Below are 21,463 nucleotides of genomic sequence, written 5' to 3'. Positions count from 1 at the left end.
TGCATTACATGATTACATTAACACACCTCTGATCTTTGCACCTAATAGGCTCACAGTGATGCCATCACACCTTCACTCTATTTAAGAGCGGACACAGGAAAGACATCTTCACAATTCTGGCTAATCGCCTGATGAAGCTGGTGGTAATCACCAGCGAAATGTCACGTCATTCAAATTGTAAATGTTGTGGTTTCACTTTACAACCACATCGGCCTGCTGAAGTAGTAACAAATTGGCACGTTCTGTTTTACGTGGCAAACCTCGCTAATTGGCTGTACCGGATGGTGGTGGGTTAACGACATGGTTTAGTTTTATGTGTTTGTGTATTTGTTTACCTTTCATATACTTTGCACTACTCTCATGTTTTTGTACTGGTTGTTGTTGTAACGTTCTTACCCGCCCCTACTGGACACCTGTGAAAAAGAGCTTCATAGCTCACCAGATTCCCTCCGTGTAAATAACGGAATCAGAATGTTTATTTATACTATCTAACCCAAAACAACCTTAGTCATGACCTCCTGCATACCGGGCGAGGGAGTCAAGATCTCGCCACCGCGGCTCGCTTCTGTGGCACCGTGACCGAGGCGCGAGATACGGAAATGGGGGGGGGGGGGGGGGGGTGTGGTGACTCACTTGCGTGACTTCTTCTGGCCGGTTCCGTCCGGGCCCTCACCACAGTCGTAGGCCTGCACGGAGAAGGTGTAGTCACGGCGAGCCTTGTTGGTGGTGTCGGCGTCGCCGGGCCCTCGCGATGGACAACCCAGCGGGTGAGTGGCCCTCACAAGGCCCTCACCGCTCTGCCCGTCCACCAGCACCACCTCGAAGGGGATGTCGCCCGCTCCACTTACGCGGAAACCGCATATCTCTCCTGAATGGTCGGGACACGCATGCGGGCACAGAGATGAGGGATTCATTACCGCTGCTGCTGCTGTCATCGTTGTCATTGTGGTCGTCGATGCCGTTACCTCTATCATCACGATCATCATCATCATCACCACCACCAGCATCATCATCAATACCACCACCTCTGTCATCACCATTAATCATTACAGTGCACTTCATATATATAGTATACATACACCCATCTGGCCTTTGTGGATGAGTAGGCCCTTCCACTAGCAGTGGCTTGAACAATAAACTGCAGGGCTGCCCTGGAATTGAATTCGAGTCACAACCTTTGGCGCGCAGCAACATAGAGGCACCACTCCGCCCTCCCACAAGAACCTGCCTTGCACCACATTGCAAGCAAAATTACGATTCGGACAATAACAACAAAAATTACTCACAATGATAAAATCACGAGCACCTCAAGGTTGACTAAAAGATCGCGCATTCAACCGAATCAACCCGTAAATACATGGAGGCCATTTCACCGACGTAAACAATTGCTATCATTAGCAATTCGCGGGAGAAATTCTGTCACGCCGCGTCAGTACGTAGGGGAGCGGCTGGGAGGGGGGGGGCAGTGGGAAGCCATCCCGGGCCCTGAAAAGATTTATTGCCACAAGGAATCTAATGTCTTGGACAATTTGCCAAACCCGTGCCAGGCTGTGGGAAAGAATACAAAAAGGATGGTGCATGGGTAGGGGGCACTAGGTGGGGGGAGGAGGGCAGGCAGGGAAAGCAACACCATGCCCACAGATTCACCACACACTTCGGAAGCCACGGTGCAATTTGGAGGGGTCCACATGTTTCTTACGAGTAAAAAAAAAACCCTATGCCCATTAACATCCAAACCGACTGTAAAATGAGATGGGGTTGCTGCTAATTTATAGACCCACACATTCGGCGATGGCGCATACGCATCACATGTCGCGGTGATTATAGTGAAGCTGCTCTAATCGGAGAGCGTCCTATCCAATGGGCGCATGCATTCCGTGTCCTAAATAGAAAGTCAGAGAATAATATTAGTCCGCAAAATGGATTCTTCTTGCTATCCACGCTTTTCCACAGATATCAGCAAGTTACCTAGTTGCCAGTGCCAACTGATCCTATTATCCACATATGCATAACCGAGTCAAATGTCAAGTTCCACGCTTATTTTGTTTAAACAGGTGAGAGAACTCAAGGGGACCAGGATGAGTCTCATTTGCAAGAGTGACCTGGGGGACCCACAAAAGCTGCCCCGTGGCTTCACGGATAAGCGACATTAATCCTAACATCCACGTTTCTTACCGATAAGAGGAGGAGAAACTCAGAAATCGCCGTTAAAATTAATCCCGCTATCTGCATCTATCCTTGAATAGCCACACGGGAAGTAATTTCCACGGACAAACTCGGGGGTAATCGGATCTGCCAACAGCACTCCCACCCTCCCCCATTGCCAAGGATGATAGAAGTTGAACTTAAACGCGTATAGATCCACACTGACATAGTGCCCGTTATAACATCGCTTAGTTAAGAGCTACGGAGTTAGTTCATGAACTGAAAATGTTCCAGGGCGCAGGGAAAGCGATGTTTCTCACAGCGCCTCTGCGTGGGAAAGCGGACGCGTTCGACCGGTGGCACCTGCGACGGACCCCTCCCGCCTCCATTTCATCGACGCGCCATTGCCAACACCGAGGCTCCGCTGGCGAAGAGCGTCTCCCCGGCGGTGACCGAATGGTCAGGGGCCAGGAGACTTCAACCTCTCAGGACCCACGTCGCCCGGGCGGACACCTCGGGCCTCATTGCATCAGAGTCCTGCGCACCACCACCACCACCACGAAACTAAACTATTTGTAAACTAAGCTATACTATCTTTTTGGTTTTTTCGGTAAAGTCACGTAGAAGGGAAGTAATAAAATAATAAAAATAAAACATAAAAAAATAATTATGTTTAATGTTTTATTTTTATTATTTTATTACTTCCCTTCTAAAACATAATAAAATAATTATGTTTTATGTTTTATTTTTATTATTTTATTACTTCCCTTCTACGTGACTTTACCGAAAAAACCAAGAAGATGAATCCCTGCAGTCACGAAAGCTTTAAATCGAAATTTAAGCTATACTATTTTTTATTTTTATTTTACCAGGTAAGGCCCACTGAGCAATATAGATGTTTTTCAGAAGCAACCTGGCCACAAATGATGGCTGAACGAAGTGGCTTATATCATTGGAACCTCATTTGCCAATAAAAAAATAAGATAATTGGTTTTTTACCCTTCTATCTGGCAACAAAACTGACACCTTTTTTACGAGGAGTCATGCTTGCATAGACCACAATACCTGCAGTCATAATGCAAACAAAAAACATAACTCTGCTTATCACGTGGAAATAACGGCAGCAGCCAAGCACCCTAAACGCACGCGTTTCTAACCGTGGTGGGAAAAACCGGAGCACCAGGAGAAAAATCCACGAAACCAGAGGAAGAGACACGCAAACTCCAAATATAGAGCAGGCATTAGGGTCGGGATCGAACCCACGACAACCTCCCGCATACCAGGCGAGGTAGTTAACATCTCGCCACCGCCATCATCACCGGTAGCGGTGCTGGAGCCGGCCTCGGCGCAGACCGTGAGGCCGACGGCAAAAACCGCGGGGGGTCCTGGACTGTGCTCGGCGTGGTGGCGTGCTCACGACTACCGGGCGGCCTGGCAGTGTCTCGTGGGAGCTGCGGCCGGGGGCAAGCAACTGACGATGACCACTCGTAGACTGGGGAGGTGGCAGCCTGTGATGAGTGGATGAGTAGCCACAGCATCTGAAGGTGTGCCATGCAGTGACCGTCTCACCGCCGAACAATGACGGTCACCGCATCCGGCGGTTTCAGATGCGCTTCTGCGGCCGTCTGGAACGCTTTTTCTTCCGATGTTCGGAAGCCACTGGAGCTATGCACTTTTAAATCATCATCTAGATTGAAAACTAATTTCTTTAGAACTGCTTTTTGAATCGAGGTCGTTGTCCTTCCCCCTAACGCGGTTGGCTGTGTATGGTTCCGAAAAAAAGTTCAACATACATACCGAGAGGCATACTGGGGGATTGTGGTGTGCTGGCAGCAAAACATATTTCCAGAGCAAAGCCATGAACAGCTCCCTCGGGATGCAATTAAGCCCTGGCAGCGATTATGAAACAATATGCCAGCAAGAACTGCCATATTATCCGCGGCCGGCTAAAATGTAGGTAAACCCCTACACCCTGGCTAAATGTTGAAGAAACCCCCCCCCCCCCAAAACCACCACACTCAAGAAGAGGCCATCGGTCTTGGGAGCAAACGTCACCGTCAGTGGACGAACGCACGCGATCGACGGCGATAAAACATCGCCACTATTCTTGGTCCCCACCGAAAGGAGATGACAGATGAAATACCCCCACAAAATGTGATTAAACGCACCACCTGGTTACCTGCTACACGACGATGCAATGAACGCCGCGCCCCCAGCTGGCGCGCTTGCGCCCTCAGCCGTGAGCCCGCACGCCCACGCCCACAGACGTGCCACCGCCAGCTCGGAAAAATGCGAGCCTAATGGTCCCTGGACGGCAACGATTGATGGAATCAATTCCCCCTCCCCCACCCCCCCCCCCCGTCCTTAAATGTCAAATGTTGTGCTGGACGCAGCACTGTGCAATATATCAGAGGTTGACGTTGTGTATATTGGATGTCCAAAAATATAAAGCGACATTATTGGTGCAGCAGTAGAGTTGTTCGCTGTTATTATTATTATTGTTGCGGATTGTTCATGATCAAACTGCCGAGGGTGCATTTGCTCTACTCTCTCACACGGGCAAAAGCTTCATGGAATAGCCCACATTTGAGCTCCCCACCCCCCCCACACGCGAACCCGCCGATGGACCAATTGTGGTGTACCCCAATTGTAGAAGTGGGGAATTCAAGGAAACTTAGCCACCCCCCGTGGTCTCAACCGCCGGGTCGGGAGACCGAATCGAACCGGCGACCTCTGGCACCGCAAAGTCCGCAGCTAGCCGACCGTCACACCTATGGCAGCATCCCTCTCATCGTCATTGTTGTTGGAATGAGCGACGTCGACTACATCTTGAATGGGTCTTCTGCTTATATAACGAGCCACTGTTTGGCTGTTTACACTTTGTTTACCCGCGGGTTTGTTGGCAGTTGACTGGAGGCAATCGTTATCGATGGAGAGCGCAGTTAATGCAGCCGGGGTGGCCTGGCGCACCGTGACGCGTCGCTAATGAAGGCAAGTGTGCCACATGGACAGATGCGACCGACAAGCCAGAGATGCTGCCACGCTACCACCGCCGACGCGGCGGTGTCAGTTAATTAGAGAGAGCATGTCCTGAACACGTGGACTCGTGTGTAACAAGGCGCAACCATCTCCGAATCACTCCATCATCTCTCAGTCGTCACAGAGGCACGCCATGACCAACGACTCATCCATTCTACAACAAAACCCATTCCCCCCCCCCCCTACTATTTAAACAAAAAATGTATAAATTTTTCGACTGCGTAAGTTTCCACGATTTTAGCGCGACAGTTCCCCCCCCCCCCCCGAGATCTTTTCAGGCTGTTCCGCACGTTGCTGTTCCGCACGTTGTTCAGCAGGAAGTCCGACGTTTTGCTCCGCGTGCTCGTGCGCCGACCTCAATCCACTGAACTCAAGGAGCCCCCCCCACCGCCACCCAGCACACTGAGCAAGAACTATGGGACATGTGCCAAAAAAAAACTGATAACTTATTTGTAATAATTATTGTTGTTTGAGAGCACCCACACCCATTTGGATTTTACGTACGATTTATTTTTGTGTGTGTGTGTGTGTATTCCGGCGTTCATTAGGTGTTCGCTAACAGCACTTGTCCCTACAGTCTGTTAAGGCTATATGGGGGATCTTTAGCTTTGTTTTGTTACGAACCTGGCGAAGAGTTCGATTCCCGCTCATTGCCAACACCAGTGACGATTATCTGAAACGGTCATGGGCCTCCGCCCTAGGTCGACTCGGCCTAAAACGAGTACCTTGTGTGGCGTGTAAACATCGCCACTAACAAGACATGGTGTTGAGCACCCACCCCCTCGCGTGCAATGCCGGCTCTTATAAGTGCTCGCTAACAGCACTTGCCCCTGCAGTATATTATTAGGCCTTTGCAGGGGATCTTTTTTTGTGTCTTGTAAAATGAGTAATGCTCAAAAAAAGAAATTCGGACAGAAATATTCGACACGACTTAACAATAAAGTCCCGCTGTATTTGTCGCCTGTGTCAATTGCGGGAGCTGCACTGGCCCACCGTGTCCGTGTTACTCTGTGCGGTCGGGATGTTCTCGTTTAAAGCCTTCTGATGCATTGTCGGGATGTACCCGAGTGTCGTCCGACATGCTGCCCCACGTTTCCCTCAACGGTCGGACATCGTGCCAGACTAAAACGCGGCATCAACCCGAAAAACCCCACGCCACCGGTTGTTGTTGTCATTCCCTTAACGCCGTTCAAATCAGGCAACGGCATTGCCAAGTTCGACTCATTAAGCCAGCACGAGATTGTTTACTCCACAGTTGTTCTCCGGTGCAAGGACCACAGACCACTGGTGACCCCCCGGTGACCTTTAGTGCGCCCCTCCCCCCCACACCTTGAAGGCGGCGTGGCAGCCCTCGCACTGATGATGTCTTATAAGCGAAAGTAGCCCCGTCCCTCTGAGAATTAGTGAAGGACGCTGGTTTTACTCCATCGAGGTTTGATTTTTGCGTTTAGTTTGTCGTACTTCCCCCCCTCCCTGCACCTCCGATTATCATGGTTGGCTACGCACGATGCGACAGAAGTTCAACACACGGACGTACATTTCAAATTGGGGACTTGCCATCATCCGCAGGGTTGGAGACCGCGTGCTTTTTTACGACGCCGTTTTCGAGTTCCGTTTTTTTTTCATGCCCCATTCTCACCGAGATAATGGAACCATTTGTTTCGAGCGTTCATCCGGAGAGCAGTTCGCTCTTTGTTGGTCTTCGAGACGTTCTTACAGGCGAGCGTCGTTTGTAATCTGTCGTTTCAACGTTGCAGGGACTGTCAGACTTTCTGGGCCGAGTGGCTGGCGGAATATATTTATGAGAACCTTTACAAAAACAAAACACAACTGTCCACGATAGATAAAAGTAGATTAAGCTTAGTTTTTTTGGTCAAATAGCTTATTTTACGCTTTTCAAACTAAAGTTTAAAGCGTTAAAATCCACCTGTCTGTACGTTAACACGGGGGTCACGACAACGGCCGTTAAACAAATGACCTACTGCTCAGGAAATGTTTGTATAAACTTGTGTCGCTTTACGATATTTACCCGATAGAAATCTGGCCATTGCGAGGCTTGATGAGTGACATTATTACCACCGAAATAGTTCCAGGGACAAACGCACGTTTTGAGAGCGTTTCAGAAGCCAACGAGCGCACGTGCGGCGTTTCTATCCCTCGTTATTCCGCTAAGCGCACTCTGCAAAATGCGCACTTGAAGTCAAAATGTTCGTGGCTCATGACCGTATATCTCGCTCCAACGCAAGCGTCCTCTCCTTATCAGCATGCCACCAATTCACGCTAACCAAACACGCAATTTTCAATCAGCACGTGCATACAATGAGCCCCTTTCGATACTCATCTCCTCATGCCCAGCATTAAGTCGCCGATGTCAAAAGCTACAGAGTGTTTTAAACGTTATAATTAATACGAAGACAAAGATCCCCCGTGTAGCCTTTACAGACTGTAGGGACAAGTGTCGTTAGCGAGCACCTATGAAGGCTCGCACGGCACATGAGAGGGTGGGTGGTGAACATCACGCCCGGCCGCCTTTGTCTCCCTAGTAACAATGTTTACACACTCAGTCGACCTTGGGGAGGGACCAGGAGCAGTTCAGATAATCGCCACTGGAGTTTACCGCGAGCCAGAATCAAACCCAGATCGCCGAGTTCGTAGCTGCAACGCGCTAACCACTACGCTACCGCTCCCCACAACATCTAATTATACAAGACAAAGATCCCCCGTACAGCCTTAACAGACTGTGGGGGCAAGTGCTGTTAGCGAGCACCTATAAAGGCCGGAACGGTACACGAGGGGGTGGGTGGCCAGCACCACGCCCGACCGCCTTTGTCTCCCTAGCGGCGATGTTTACACATCGCACCAGGTACTCATGAGGCTGAGTCGACCTTGGGGAGGCCCAGGACCGGTTCAGATAATCGTCACTGGTGTTTGCCTTGAGCGGGAATCGAACCCGGGTCGCCAGGTTCGTAGTGCAGCGTGCTAACCACTACACTACCGCTCCCCTAATTATACACACACACAAAACAGGCACACTTAGACGCATGGAAGGTTTGATGAAGGTAAAGATAAAGCCTGCAAATGCTTGCTCATGCTACCAATGGCTCGATCTTATAGAGCCCCACTCCAGAGGTTATTTGGCCTACTCTTTCATGCTGTCCCGGCATGGTGTGGGCTTGTCCGACGTTTCCTTATGCTCCACAGGGAGCGAAGCGGAGTAAGTAAGTTGCATGCCGTCCACGATACCTTGAAATAGATGAGGGTACCAACATTTCATCCCCCCCACATGCATCGTGAGAAATAAAGTAACTGTGCTGAACCCTCTTCTTGGTTCTTTCGGTAAAGTCACATAGAAGGGAAATAATAAAATAATAAAAACAGAACAGACTTGTTCTTCACCTGATGACGGCTGCTTGCGTTGTGGCCGAAACGTCGTGAGAATTATTTTATTATGTTTTATTTTTATTATTTTATTATTTCCCTTCTACGTGACTTTACCGAAAGAACCAAGAAGATGAATCCCTGCAGTCACGAAAGCTTTAAATCGAAATTCCAGCAGTTGCTTCTGGCTGTGGTGGTCCCATCTGATGACGAGCGCTTGTGTTGTGCCCGAAACGTCGTGATTTAATTTATTTTATTTTTATTTTTTAACTATTATTATTTTTTACCTTCCTGACTTTACCGAAAGAACCAAGACGATGAATCCCTGCAGTCACGAAAGCTTTAAATCGAAAAATATGCTGAACCCATTTGTGCTGCTGAGTGGACAGCAGTTGGGTGGGGGTTTAAGAAATTTGCCCAACTACCCTCAGTACGAGCAGGGGACTTGAGCTGGATGGAGGGAGGGTGGAGGGTGTGGAATGAAGCACACCTCGGCAAACGCAACTGCTACAGCAAGTGCTGACGAAGGGCTAGTGGCCCAAAACCGTTCTTCCTTGTTCAGCAGAACTCGTTTCTAGAGTTTGTATCAATTTATTTAACTGTTAAAAGTATGCGCGGCTCTCATCTCTCAATGCGGACCGCACTGCGGAAACAAAAACATCTTCGCGAGCCTCTAAGCGTATATAATTGTCTAGCAGTCAGACAACATTGACAAGTACAAGCGATTCATTCGTGCCATTTATTTCGTGTTTAAGAACTCGCCCCCACTAAAGAGGGCATTGCAATACTACAGTATAAATTAAACGAAGTTAGTCCTACGTCTAAAACCAAAACATATTAAAAGAGCAAAATTAGGGGACATTCAAGGAAAAGCTTAAAGGAAAACAATGGTCTTGCAGAGCTTCAGGACTTAAACAATATGCAAATCAACAAGCATATCTATTTTTTATTCTTATTTCAAATGTTCTTTTCTCTCACCCAAATATATATATACACAAGGTGGTCTTCAAATCCCCAATCTGTCATTCATACTTATTTCCCCAAAATAAAGAGGCATATTTATAGATACAGAACAATTAGTGTGAAATACGTTTAATGCTACACGTGGAAAAAGTGTGTCCAGTCTTATCCTCCGTTCCGTTTTACGCTCCGCGTTCTCGTCGGTAAAATTCCGGTTTTACAATGATCCCAAAAACATGGAATCCTCCCCCCCCCCCCCATCAAACTCCACGCCACAGGAGGAGAGAGCCTCGTAATGAAGCAGCGAGATCGCGTCGGAGTGAGAAGTCCACGGATTTCGAGGGAAGCCGCCAATGCGAGCGAGCGCTGTGAGCCAATTGAACAAAACGACACCGGATGCCGTTTGGGTCGCGCGGCCAATAACCACCCCCCCCCCCCCCCCAAGGAAACTGATCAAGTCATTAATCCCCGCCCCCCCCCTCCTCTTCACACGTCAAGAGCTCACAAGTGACGTCATCACATCTATCCTTTCTATTTAAGGAACGAAACAGGAGGACTTCTCCACAAATCTGGCTGTCGCCTGATGAAGCTAGTTGTAATTACTGGCGAAACGTCGTACTCGGATTGCAAACGTTGTGGCTTGGCTCTCCAACACACCAGTGTGCTGTACTAGTGACGAATTGGCCACGTTCTGTTTGCGTGATGAAACCTCGCTAATATGCGGCTGTGTCGGGTGGTGGCGTGTTTAACGACACATTTAAACATTTGCGCGATCTAACCCCCCCGAAAAAAAAAACCCTCTATTATGGATGGCCGCAGTCATTCTGCTGCTCAAGCGCCATTACTGCCGCCGCCACCGTCGTCAAATTCTCTGTGCGCCCTACGCACTGAGTGCAACGCCAAGTCCTGCCGGTGCGCAACAACAACAACGACAACGACGAGGATGCACGGATAACGATGCACCCCCCCCCGCCCCCCACTTCACCAACAGCTGCATCTCAATCAAGGCAGTCTGAGCCGCGCGCGTGCGACTGCGTTTCGCCCCCCGCCCCCCCATCCGCCGCAATACGCACAATCTCATCGGCTCACAGACGCTAACACGCGTGCTTAGTGCTTGGGGCTAGGCAACCGCGATGCACAAGAGGTGGTTATACTGGTAGGAACGAAGTGGACCAGACCACCAATAGATTATATCGTCCGTCCGTCCGTCCGTGTATCAACATCGCCCCCTACTGCAAAACACTTGGCAGGACCCTACAAAAACCTTTTGACTCAGTGGGGCTTTCCAAGTGTAATAATACATTATGTTTATATTCTTTGGTTATTCGTTCCTACCAGCCCACCCCGCAGGGTCCTGTTAATAGACCTGCAGGGGCCTTGCGGTGGGCAGTGGAGGGCATCGTGCGTGTGTGCTGCTACGGCTGGACTATGCTCCCCCACATTCACAAACCCGCAATGACCAGAGTGGTGAAGTATGGTGTGGGGAGACCCCCAAGCAGTGGATTGACAAAAGGGCCGTACGTGTACATTGTGCATGCACAGTGACCCCCCCCCATGCACCCAAGGCAACCCACAATGCAATCCAGCTCATACCACAGGCCACTGGGTTCGGAGCGCAGGAGCTGTGCTACGAACCTCGTGACCCAAGTTCAATTCCCGCTCACGGCCAAATGCAGTGAAGATTATCTGAACTGGGCCTGGGTCTCCCCTAGGTCGACTCGGCAACAAACGAGTACCTGGTGCGGTGTGTAAACACCGCCACCGGGGAGACAAAGGCGGCCGAGCGTGGTGCTAACCCACCCACCCCCTCATTGCCGTAGCGGCCTTCATTAGGCGCTCGCTAGCAGCACTTGCCCCAACAGTCTGTTAAGGCTATACGGGGGTTATTGTCATTGACGCACATACACTCACCTACTCTTCACACGTACACCCCCATAAAGACACTCCAAGCCTCAATCAACATCCACGTCTCAAGGACCTTTGCTTCAAAAAAAGACAGACAGTCGCCTTTGACTACCCCCCTACCACCAACCACCACCTGAACCCGAACCTTGCCCCACCAGCCCTTGTAGACTGTTGGGGCAAGTGCTGTTGGTGAGCACCTATTAAGGCTGGCATGGCTCAAGAAGGAGGGGTGTGTGGTCACCACCACGCCCAGCTGCCTTTGTCTCCTCAAGGAGAGAAGTTTATAACCCTGTGTGCCAAGTATTCATTTAAGTTCGAGTCAACCTAGGGGATGCCCAGGGATTCAAACTCGGCTCACCGGGTTTATAGCGCAGTCAACTAAACCACTAGACCACCACTGAACCCAACACGTGTACTGGCATATACAAACAAAACGTACATGCACCCACCTCCTGACAAAGACAAAGATCCCCCATATATATTTAAGAGGCTGTTGGGGCAAGTGCTGTTAGCAAGCAGCACCTTTGAAGGCCGGCACAGCACAAGAGGCTGTGGATGGCCAGACACACACAACACTGGGACCCCTCTTATAGAGTAAGAAGGCTGGCAAGGTACACAAGGGGGTGTGTGGTCAGCATCCACACCACAATCCACATCCCTGTCTCTCAACTCCTCTCATAAAGAATCCCCCTCCCTCTCCCCCCTCCCTACCGCACGAGTCCCAACATTCAAATTCACTGCGGCATCTCACGACAAGTATGGGAAATGCAGGGTTCGGGATTGTACATTGAGCCGAACGCATGACTGTCCACCCCCCCCCCCCCAAACATCTATCCTTGCCTCAATGTTCCCTGCCTAAAGCTTTCTGCAATTGTTGGTACATTTCATCCTAACTACGATGACCTCCTTTGCCCCCATCAAATAAGCTCTCTTGTTAAATACAAATTCTGGTGCTTGCATCATTGCTATACTTTTCCATGGTCAATCCACTGGTGGATGATCCGCCCCCCCCCAACACCCCCCCCACACCCCCCCCCCCCCACCCAGCGGCCACCCATCTGTAGCAATCCTCCGATGTAATAATCCACCTCGTGTCCGCACGCGAGCCGATTTCATCGCTCCTCTGGTCCCACCCTCAAATCGCAGTCCGAGCTGCAGATGTGCGTGGCACAATTTACACATTCACACGTATAGTCCAGTATACCCACATGGTGGGGAAACACACCGGTGTCATTCTTTTCGGACGAACAAAATCACTTCGTGGATTTTTATCCATTTCAGAATCAGAATATTTATTTATACTGGAGGAATGCGGTAAGCTATTAAGCTCTTTTTTTACCCACAGTTGTGCAGTATTCCGCAAATGTCCGGAAATTTGCAAATTCGTGGAAAAATTTGAATATGAGCAAAAACGTTCGCCAAAGATTCCATCGCGAATCAGACCATCGCTTAAAGCCTCATGAGTCTACTCAGTGCGGGCGGAAGTTCGGGGGGCGAGGACCCAGAAATGTAACTCGCCGACGAGCCCATGGTGGACATCTGTGAAAAAGAGCCTCAGAGCTCATCAGATTCCTCGGGTCTAAATAAAGGTTACGCTTCTGAAATGGTTACGATTTTACACGCTGCCGTGCGTCGAGTTTGTTGACCTTCCCCCGCACCTCCGATGAGCACCGCATGGCTACGTACGGTGCGAAAGAAGTTCGATATAGTACATAACAGGTTTTTTTGGGTTAGATCGCGTAAATATAAAAATACGTAGCCATCCAATTAGTTAGGTTTGTCACGTAAACAGAACGTGGCCAATTCGTCACTAGTACAGCACACCCGTGTGTTGGAGAGCAAATCCACAACATTTACAATCAGAGTACGAAGCTTTGTCAGTAATTACAACTGGCATCATCAGGCGGCAGCCAGATTTGAAATTGGCACATTGTGTTTACGTGAAAAACCTTACTAATTGGCTGCGTTGAGTGGTGGCGGGTTTAACAGCACATTCAAATGTACACGCTCTAACCCCCAAAAAACGGTATTTTGGATGACATTGGTTGCGAAAGCCTAGGCGTCAAACGTACGTATATACACCGATAGTAGCCGAAGCCGAGGAGTCGAACTCCGATTGGCGGTTCTCACAGTGCCGTGCATTAACCACTGCGCGGACGCCACTCCACCCACACGCACCAAATAATTGTTTGAAACATTGTGCTTCAAATTGAATTAGCAAGCTAGAATGAACGAATGGATGGCCGGACGAGTCTGTAAGCGAATGATCAAATTGCATTGAGACGTACAAAATTCACGAGGTGGGTAATCAATCAGCAACCGGCCGGCGGTTACTGTAATAAATCATAATGAGGGACTTTGCCGCACTGCTCATATCTCCAGAATGCCAGATAGGGGGAGTTCCCCAAGGTCGCATTCATCAGCAAAGGCGGTTAGGTGGGGGGGGCGGGTGAAACTCCAGCGTAATGTAAATGAGATGCTCGCAGCCGGGATAGGCGACGCAAAAAATTAGGTTCGTTTTTCCACGTCGCAGGATTACGGATCAGTCTTTCTCTTTTTTTAAATGCAACACGCCGAGACGATACATTGCTGCGTGACGTTGCGTTTACCTTTGGAGGAGTAAACCACGTCGGGAAGGGCATTGTGGCCTCTACTAAAAATGGGGAAATAAGTTGTGAGCAAAAAAGAATAAACTGCAATTTCTACTCTCGCACACACAATAACCCATGAACGATACAAGATCGAAGGAGCTGTGATGGGAACAACTTTCACCCACAGCAACTCATTCACTCGCCCATCCTTCTACACGATAGTTGGACGTGCGTGGATGTTGCAGGATAGAGTGTGGGGAGTGGAAGAGGAGCGGGTGGCACACTGCACTATGAAGCCAGCGACCAGAGTTCGATTCCCACTCACGAGGTCGGCTCAGCCTTAAATTAAATACCTGGTGCGATGTGTAAACATTGGCACCGGGGAAACAAAGGCGGCCGGGTGCGTTGCGCGTAGGCCACACCACCCCATCCATGTGCCGTTCCGGCCTTCATAGGGTCTCACAAACAGCAGTTGTCCCAATTGCCTGTTTAGATTGTACACGTATAACCTGTAATAGACTCATCTTCTTGGTTCTTTCGGTAAAGTCACGTAGAAGGGAAATAATACATAATAACATAATAAAATAATAAAATAAAAAAAATAAAACAATAAAATAAAATTTCAGACGCTGTCTTCTCGACAGACCTGTTCTTCACCTGAGGATGGCTGCTTGCGTTGTGGCCGAAACGTCGTGAGAATTATTTCATTATGTTTTATTTTTATTATTTTATTATTTCCCTTCTACGTGACTTTACCGAAAGAACCAAGAAAATGATTCCCTGCAGTCACGAAAGCTTTAAATCTGTAATAGACTGTTGGGGCAAGTGCTGTTAGCGAGGAGCACCTATGAAGGCAAGCACAGCACACGAGGCGGTGGGTAGCCAACACCACGCCCGGCCACCCTCGTCTCCCCAGTGGCGATGTTTACACATCGCACCAGGTACTCGATCTCGGGAAGGCCCGGGTCCGGTTCAGATAATCGTCACTGGCGCTTGCCGTGAGCGGGAATCGAACCCGGGTCGACGGGTTCGTCGTGCAGCGCGCTAACCGCTACACCACCGCTCCCCCACGTGTACAGATTTATATAAATATCCTTCTGATTTTTGTTGTGGTGGAAAACACGTTGAAGGTCACAGGGTCCCATGAACGTTAGCCCAGCTGGTGGGCATTGTTTAACATTTTTAATTGAATTTGTGAACCGGAAATGTACAGACTTCCCCGGTGAGCGTGCATTGATTATAATGAGTAAGTGCTGTCGGCAGAAAGCGTGCTGTTGTTATTATTTACCGACATAACAGAAATCCTTAGAATAGGGCTACGTTTGGGAACATGGCAACATGTTTATGGGGTGGTACGATGGTTAAGCGTGCTGCACTATGAACCCATCAACAAAAGTTCGATTCCCGGCCATGGCTAACATCAGTACGAGTTGATACTGATGTGGTCCAAGCCCGGCTCAGCCTGGTCTGGGTGGTGGATGGCACAGATTTGGCAAGATTATTAATGCGGCCTAATCCAAAAATCAATAATGAATCACGATACTGGCCGAGATATCCTACGCGTTAGGTTATTCACTCTGTCCCAAACATTTCCGAGATGCACAAAGAACTGGAACACGTCCACATTGTTTTCTCTACGCGATATCGCACCGCAGCCCTGGGCGCCACCGTGGCGAGATGTTAACTACATCGCCTGGTATACAGGAGGTCGTGGGTTCGATCCAAACCCTGAAGCCTGTAGATTTGGACTTTGCATGCGTCTCTCCCCCCCCCCCGTGGTCACGTTGATTTTCTCCGGGTCTTTAGGTTTTCGCACTTCACATTAAGAATCTACGAGCGTTTAGCGTATTTGGCTGCTATACATGTTCACGCGATAAGCCACGGCGTCGAGCTATGATTTGTGGCAAGGTCGTTTCTGAAAAAAAACAGCTATATAGCTCAGTGGGCCCTACCTTGTGAAATAAAAAAAAGTTTAAATTTAAAATACTTTCTGAAAGGGGGCAACCGAATAGATCGTGCATACAATCCAAACCAAAAAAATATATATAAAACTGTGGAAAGGAGCTCGGATGGGATCGCGCCGTGATGAAGTACAAGTGGTGTCTTGTGCGAGCGCCACGGTTCTGGCAGCTCTGAGAGGCAATGCATCGCTGGGTTTTTAATGCGAAACGCAGTGCGCACGCACGCACACACTATGCTCACTCCAGCGCTGAGCTCTTCGCATGAATGGACCAGACCATGCCGTGGTCGAGCAGGAGTCTGGTGATTCATTGTGAGAGGGGAATAAAACAAATTCCCACCCTGTGTGTGATCAAAAGGCTTGAAATGTTTTAATTCAAGCAATTGAATTGCGATAGCCCGAGTTTTAATAAGCAAATGAGATCTAATAGAACTTCGTTTTCCTAATGAGCAATTACTCGTTTCCTAGGTTGCTCTAGCTTCAATTATCTTAATGATCTAATTTGTTTCAAAACAGCAAAGCTTGTTACAATCATCTTCTAATTATTCACAACAGCAACCCTCATAATCTTTACTTTATTACGCGTATTAAATTGCATAATAACGAATCATATGCATTACTGTTACGGGGCGACGTATTGCAAACCTTTCTAAAAGCGTTAGAACTTGCACCAAAACTGAGTGACCAGCAAATTAATCCATATGGGGGGGGGGAGGGAGGGGGGTGGACACGCGACATTTCTAAACGGGGGTTTGGTGTTTTCTGTTGTCGTTTCCAGGCGAGCGCGACGACGTTACGTAGGAAGAATTGCAGAACGCCTAAAGAAAAAGATCTCTGGGAGAAACGAAAGGGCAATTACACTAACTGCAAGGGCACTCCGGCGATGCGGGCAGCGATGACGGGCAGCGATGCGTGCTCCTCGGAGCTGGCAGTTCACAGGGCAGGTTGAACGCCTTCAAAATGGCCGGAAAAAATGAGGAGAGACGGCGCGCGCAGGCGATCGGGGAGCGACAGGCATGCCATTTGCTGGCAGCCGAGAATATCTGGAGTGTCTATTTGCTCATTACGCGCCGGGGCTGAGCTCTGGGAGAACCGCAGGACGCCCAACGAACGCATAAACCCAATCACGCTTCCGTAGCGCCGCCACGCAAATTCATCCCACTGCGAGCGAGCGGATTGCCAGCGAGCCACCTCGGAGAAGGGGGGGGGGGGGCAAAAAACGGCAACAGCGACCGCAGCCAGAAGAACCCCACACCGCGGCATTTCAGCGCAGCTACGAAACCCCAAGCATTTGCACAAATTTTTTTTTTCTTTAAAAGAGACGCAAACAAATAAAATTCTTCCCAAAATGCGCAATTGTTGTGGGAGAAAGGTTAGTGCCGGACTAGTCCCATTGCGAGACCTGTTGGCCTTTTTCACCAAACGCTAACCCCCCCCCCCCCCCCTTTGAAAGCGTCGCCATGGAAACTCTCTATTTATGTGATCTCTCTCTCTTTTTTGCACCCACTGCTTTTCTGTCACCACAGCCGATAGACCCCGAACGCAGTGATTTTTTTTTGCACAAAAACCCAACGTCTGTTGAGCTGTGAAACACCCCCCCCCCCGCGCCACCCCCACCTCACAAACCTCTCTCTCGTTTGCCGAATAAATGTGCCGGTGTACGGATTGAAATCCAATAGGAAGACAATGACTGGCACAGGTGAACTGTTACACGTGCGAGAGGTTTAGCTCTGCACAAAAACCCACCCGACACATTGAGGAGGGGCTCGTGGATTGGTCGGCCGGCCTAGTTTTAAACAATGAAGCACGCCTTTAAAAAAAACTCAAACAAAAAATGGGACCTTTTTTTGCCAGTATCAAAGTATGAAAAAATAAGAATAGGCTGCACCCTTACTGGCAATAAAAACAGGTGTTAAGATGTTCAAAAACCCAATAGAAACCTTTTGCATGGACTCATGTCTGCATTAACCACACACAGGACTTGTTGTGAATATGCAAACAAAAACATGCTGTGATAACCTTGATTTGAAGCTTTCGTGACTGCAGGAACCCATACTCTTTGGTTCTTTCGGTAAAGTCACGTAGATAGAAAAGTAATAGATCACGATGTTTCGATCGCAACACAAGCAACCGTCATCAGGTGAGAAACACAGCAGACAACTACTGTGTTTCTCACCTGATGACGGTTGCTTGTGTTGCGATCGATACCATATGCATTGTCTTGTCTTTGAAACCGATTGGTCCACACCATAGACAACCTTCAACCCCGGTAAATGTGCAAGACCTGCAATTACTTACGCGCGCTGCCGCTGGCAAAAAGGCCTCCGATGGATGGAGCTTTAGAGAAGCCCCCACTTTAAGAAGGTCTGTTGATCTGTACCCTCGGATCTTGAACCACGACAACAATAAAAAAAAAACACACAATCGCTTCCAAAAAAACAAGGGTATTTTGACTCATAAGTCTTCCACACTGGCTGAATGTCTCGGGACCGGTGGAAATATCGACGCTCGACTCCACCAAACCCAACCCGCCAATCGACCGTCTGTGGTTGCACCCATTTGTACTGCCGTTCACAATGTGCACACGTTCATTACTTTGTTCAATATATTTTAATTGCACAGACACAAAAACAAAACTAAAAGCCACCTGACATTGCAATTGTTGCTTAAGAGCATTACAATAATAATATTAATAAATTAATTGTCAGGTCTGTGTCAGTCCAATGCTGGTTAAAATTTTCCCCGTCCGGTGTCAGTTGCGGGGGTTGTTAGACCATATATTTTTAGGTTTTTTCAGGTAAAGTCACGTAGGAAATTTTTTTTAATTAATAAAAGTAAAATAAAAATAAAATATATTTTTTTCTTTTTAATTAAATGTTTTTTTTTTTATAAAAAATTTACTTTCATTAATTTCATTTTTTTTACCTACGTGACTTTACCGAAAAAAACCTAAGAATATGAATGCCTTGCAGTCACGAAAGCTTCAAATCTAGAATTGTTAGACCATACTTCGCCGCTCGAGTTAGCGCAACGTTGGTTAGAATATCACTCGCCACTGTCGTTTAGCCACGGCTCGGATTCAAACTCTCGTCGCTGGATTCACAGCGAGGTGCGCCAAACCGCTGCACCACCGCTCCACCCCCACGGTGCAATGTGGGCAGAGATAAATCGATGTTCCACTGCGCCGTTACACACCGAGGATACCGTGAATCATCGACGCTACCTTCCACGGCTTGACGTACGCACCAATTAAAGCTTGATGAGGGCATAAAGTATCTCATTTCCGCAGGGTGCTTTATATTTTCTCGTCCGCAAAGTCAGCGAAAACCCAGAGCTAATTGAAAACCGGAGGGAAAAAGATGCTTGGCCAAACGTTGACGATGATCAATATACACTTGTTATTTTAAGACCGCGTTGTTGGATGAGTGTGTCGAGTTCTTTTGAAAAATTGAAAAATGGCAGCCCAAGTCACAATGTTATTTCGGTCTCTATCATATTTAGAGAGCTTGGAGATTATGTCGTTTCGTTTGAGTGTACACATAATTGCTCATGATATCCTAGTAGCTTAGCGAGTTTCCATTATTGCGAGGCATCTGGGGCTCGACAGCTGTAAAAAAAAGAAGATTCATGGCTCATCAGGTTCTAACAGCTTCTTAAATAAAAAAAATGCCGATGTCTGCAGCTTGGTTTCGTCGTGCACTGTACAGGACACCAAAAACACGAACTATATATATAATAAAATGGCTTAAACGGATCAATTGAGAATTAGGTTTACAAATGCAGGCGGTGGCTCTCACAGCCAGCACTTATTTACATTGCCCCCAGCAACTGTGGCTGCAGCGTTGCGTTTTTAATTAAAACGCAACGACGCCACCGGTCGCTTCCAAACAGATGCTCCCAAGATGAAGACGTGAGATTGCATGCGCCCATCGTTTAAGCCAGCGGTCGGGAACCTATGGCTCGCGAGCCATATATGGCTCTTCCGGTGACGGCAAATGGCTTTCCAGACAATTTTGAGTTGAAAAAAATTATAATAAAAAAATAAAAATAAAATCAGTTTGGAACTGATTTTGAAATACTTGTGACATTGCTTAATAATACTGTGTTATTTTAAAGTAAACAGAAATTAGTTTTGAAGATAACATTTCTCGGGTCACGGGTCCCGTGACCAGAAGTCGCATTAAAAGTAAGACATATTTAATTTATAATACGTTAAAAATACTATATGGCTCTCAATGAAATATATTTAGAAATATTTGGCTTTTATGGCTCTCCCAGTCAAAAAGGTTCCCGACCGCTGGTTTAAGCGAACAACGGGCTCCTCCGCCTGGTGATTGTGAAGCTGCCTAAAATGGCCTTTAAAAAATAAATATCTTATTATATCTGAGCACCCCTATAACAACCGTACCTGCAAGGCTTAAATATCTCGCAAACCATTTTTTCCCGGTTTGCTGGTAGAATGGAGTAAGCTGCCCCCCCCCGTCACTAAATAGCCATACAACCAGAGCGATAGGTATATACTGGACGCGGTGTGCCGGATGCAGAAATAATTTCTGCGCCGCCGATCCAGACACAAACCCGCCCCAAAATTAAGCCTCGACGATATGATTGTCCAGCGGGGGATAAACGGCTGTGCCGCAGTTAAGTCGATGGACAGAGAGCGTGCGGTGGAGTAAAGTGTGGGTGTTCCCACCTCTTCCAAGACGTTCCAGATTGTTGTGAAATATTAGGCCAAAAACAGGGGAAGCTCCCATGTCATGACGGCATGACCAAGTATTTTCAGGGCTGCACGCTCACCTTATGATAAAGGGTATTCGAGCTGCGAGAGAGATTTATATTATCTGCCGCAAATGGCTGGCCGAGGCCATTCCAGTTTTTTGGTTATCACGAACCGGGTCAAGCATCGCATGTACACCAATCAGCCAGACACACGTAATGCACATAATCTCATTTGCATGGGAATGGCAAATTTACTGGAACTGGAGAGCTTGATGGCGTTGTGGCCTAAAGACCAGGAGTTTCAATAACCGCTGATCTGGAACGCACAATTATGGCCGCACAATTATGGCCGCCTTAATTTCAGAGGGCGCAAGTAAGGTTGTGCGCGTGCATCTCAATGCAATTAATGAATAATTCCACTGAGCAAGGGCGTTATTTACGTGTAACAACTGCGCCAACAGCGTGCCTCTCTCGGCTGCCGTGCATCCTGATCAGAGTGGCAGGGTTTCACGATGCCACATGCGAGGCACATTTTACAAGGCTTGTGGCCCACAACCGTGGATGTTATGGCCATTAACGTTTGACCTTAGCACATTCCCACCACTGCAAAGCAAAAAAACGTGAGATGAAACCCTATGATCCTGAGCTTTGGAGGCAAGGTTGGTAAATCTCGCTGATGTCATCATGCGCATGAGACACCAAAGCCTCCTAAGGCTAAGAGAGGACGTCAATAGATTGCAGTGCGGCAAAATACCTCGGTAACCTA

At 48.2% G+C, this 21,463-nt stretch overlaps 1 protein-coding gene across 1 annotated transcript in view; it reads right to left on the bottom strand.

Moving 5' to 3' along the window:
- Nucleotides 1-21,463, bottom strand: part of CLSTN1 (calsyntenin 1) — a 141,029-nt gene that overhangs the window by 56,667 nt on the left and 62,899 nt on the right. The window contains exon 3 of the mRNA XM_078607761.1: nucleotides 634-868. Within this exon, the coding sequence (XP_078463887.1) occupies nucleotides 634-868 (235 nt within the window). The remainder of the gene's footprint in view (nucleotides 1-633; nucleotides 869-21,463) is intronic.

Source organism: Lampetra planeri, chromosome 28 (genome assembly GCF_965212315.1).
Source record: "Lampetra planeri chromosome 28, kcLamPlan1.2.h2, whole genome shotgun sequence".
Lineage (NCBI taxonomy): Eukaryota > Metazoa > Chordata > Hyperoartia > Petromyzontiformes > Petromyzontidae > Lampetra > Lampetra planeri.
The sequence above is the reverse complement of the archived record's forward strand: the minus strand, read 5'-3'. Positions and strand labels throughout refer to the sequence as shown.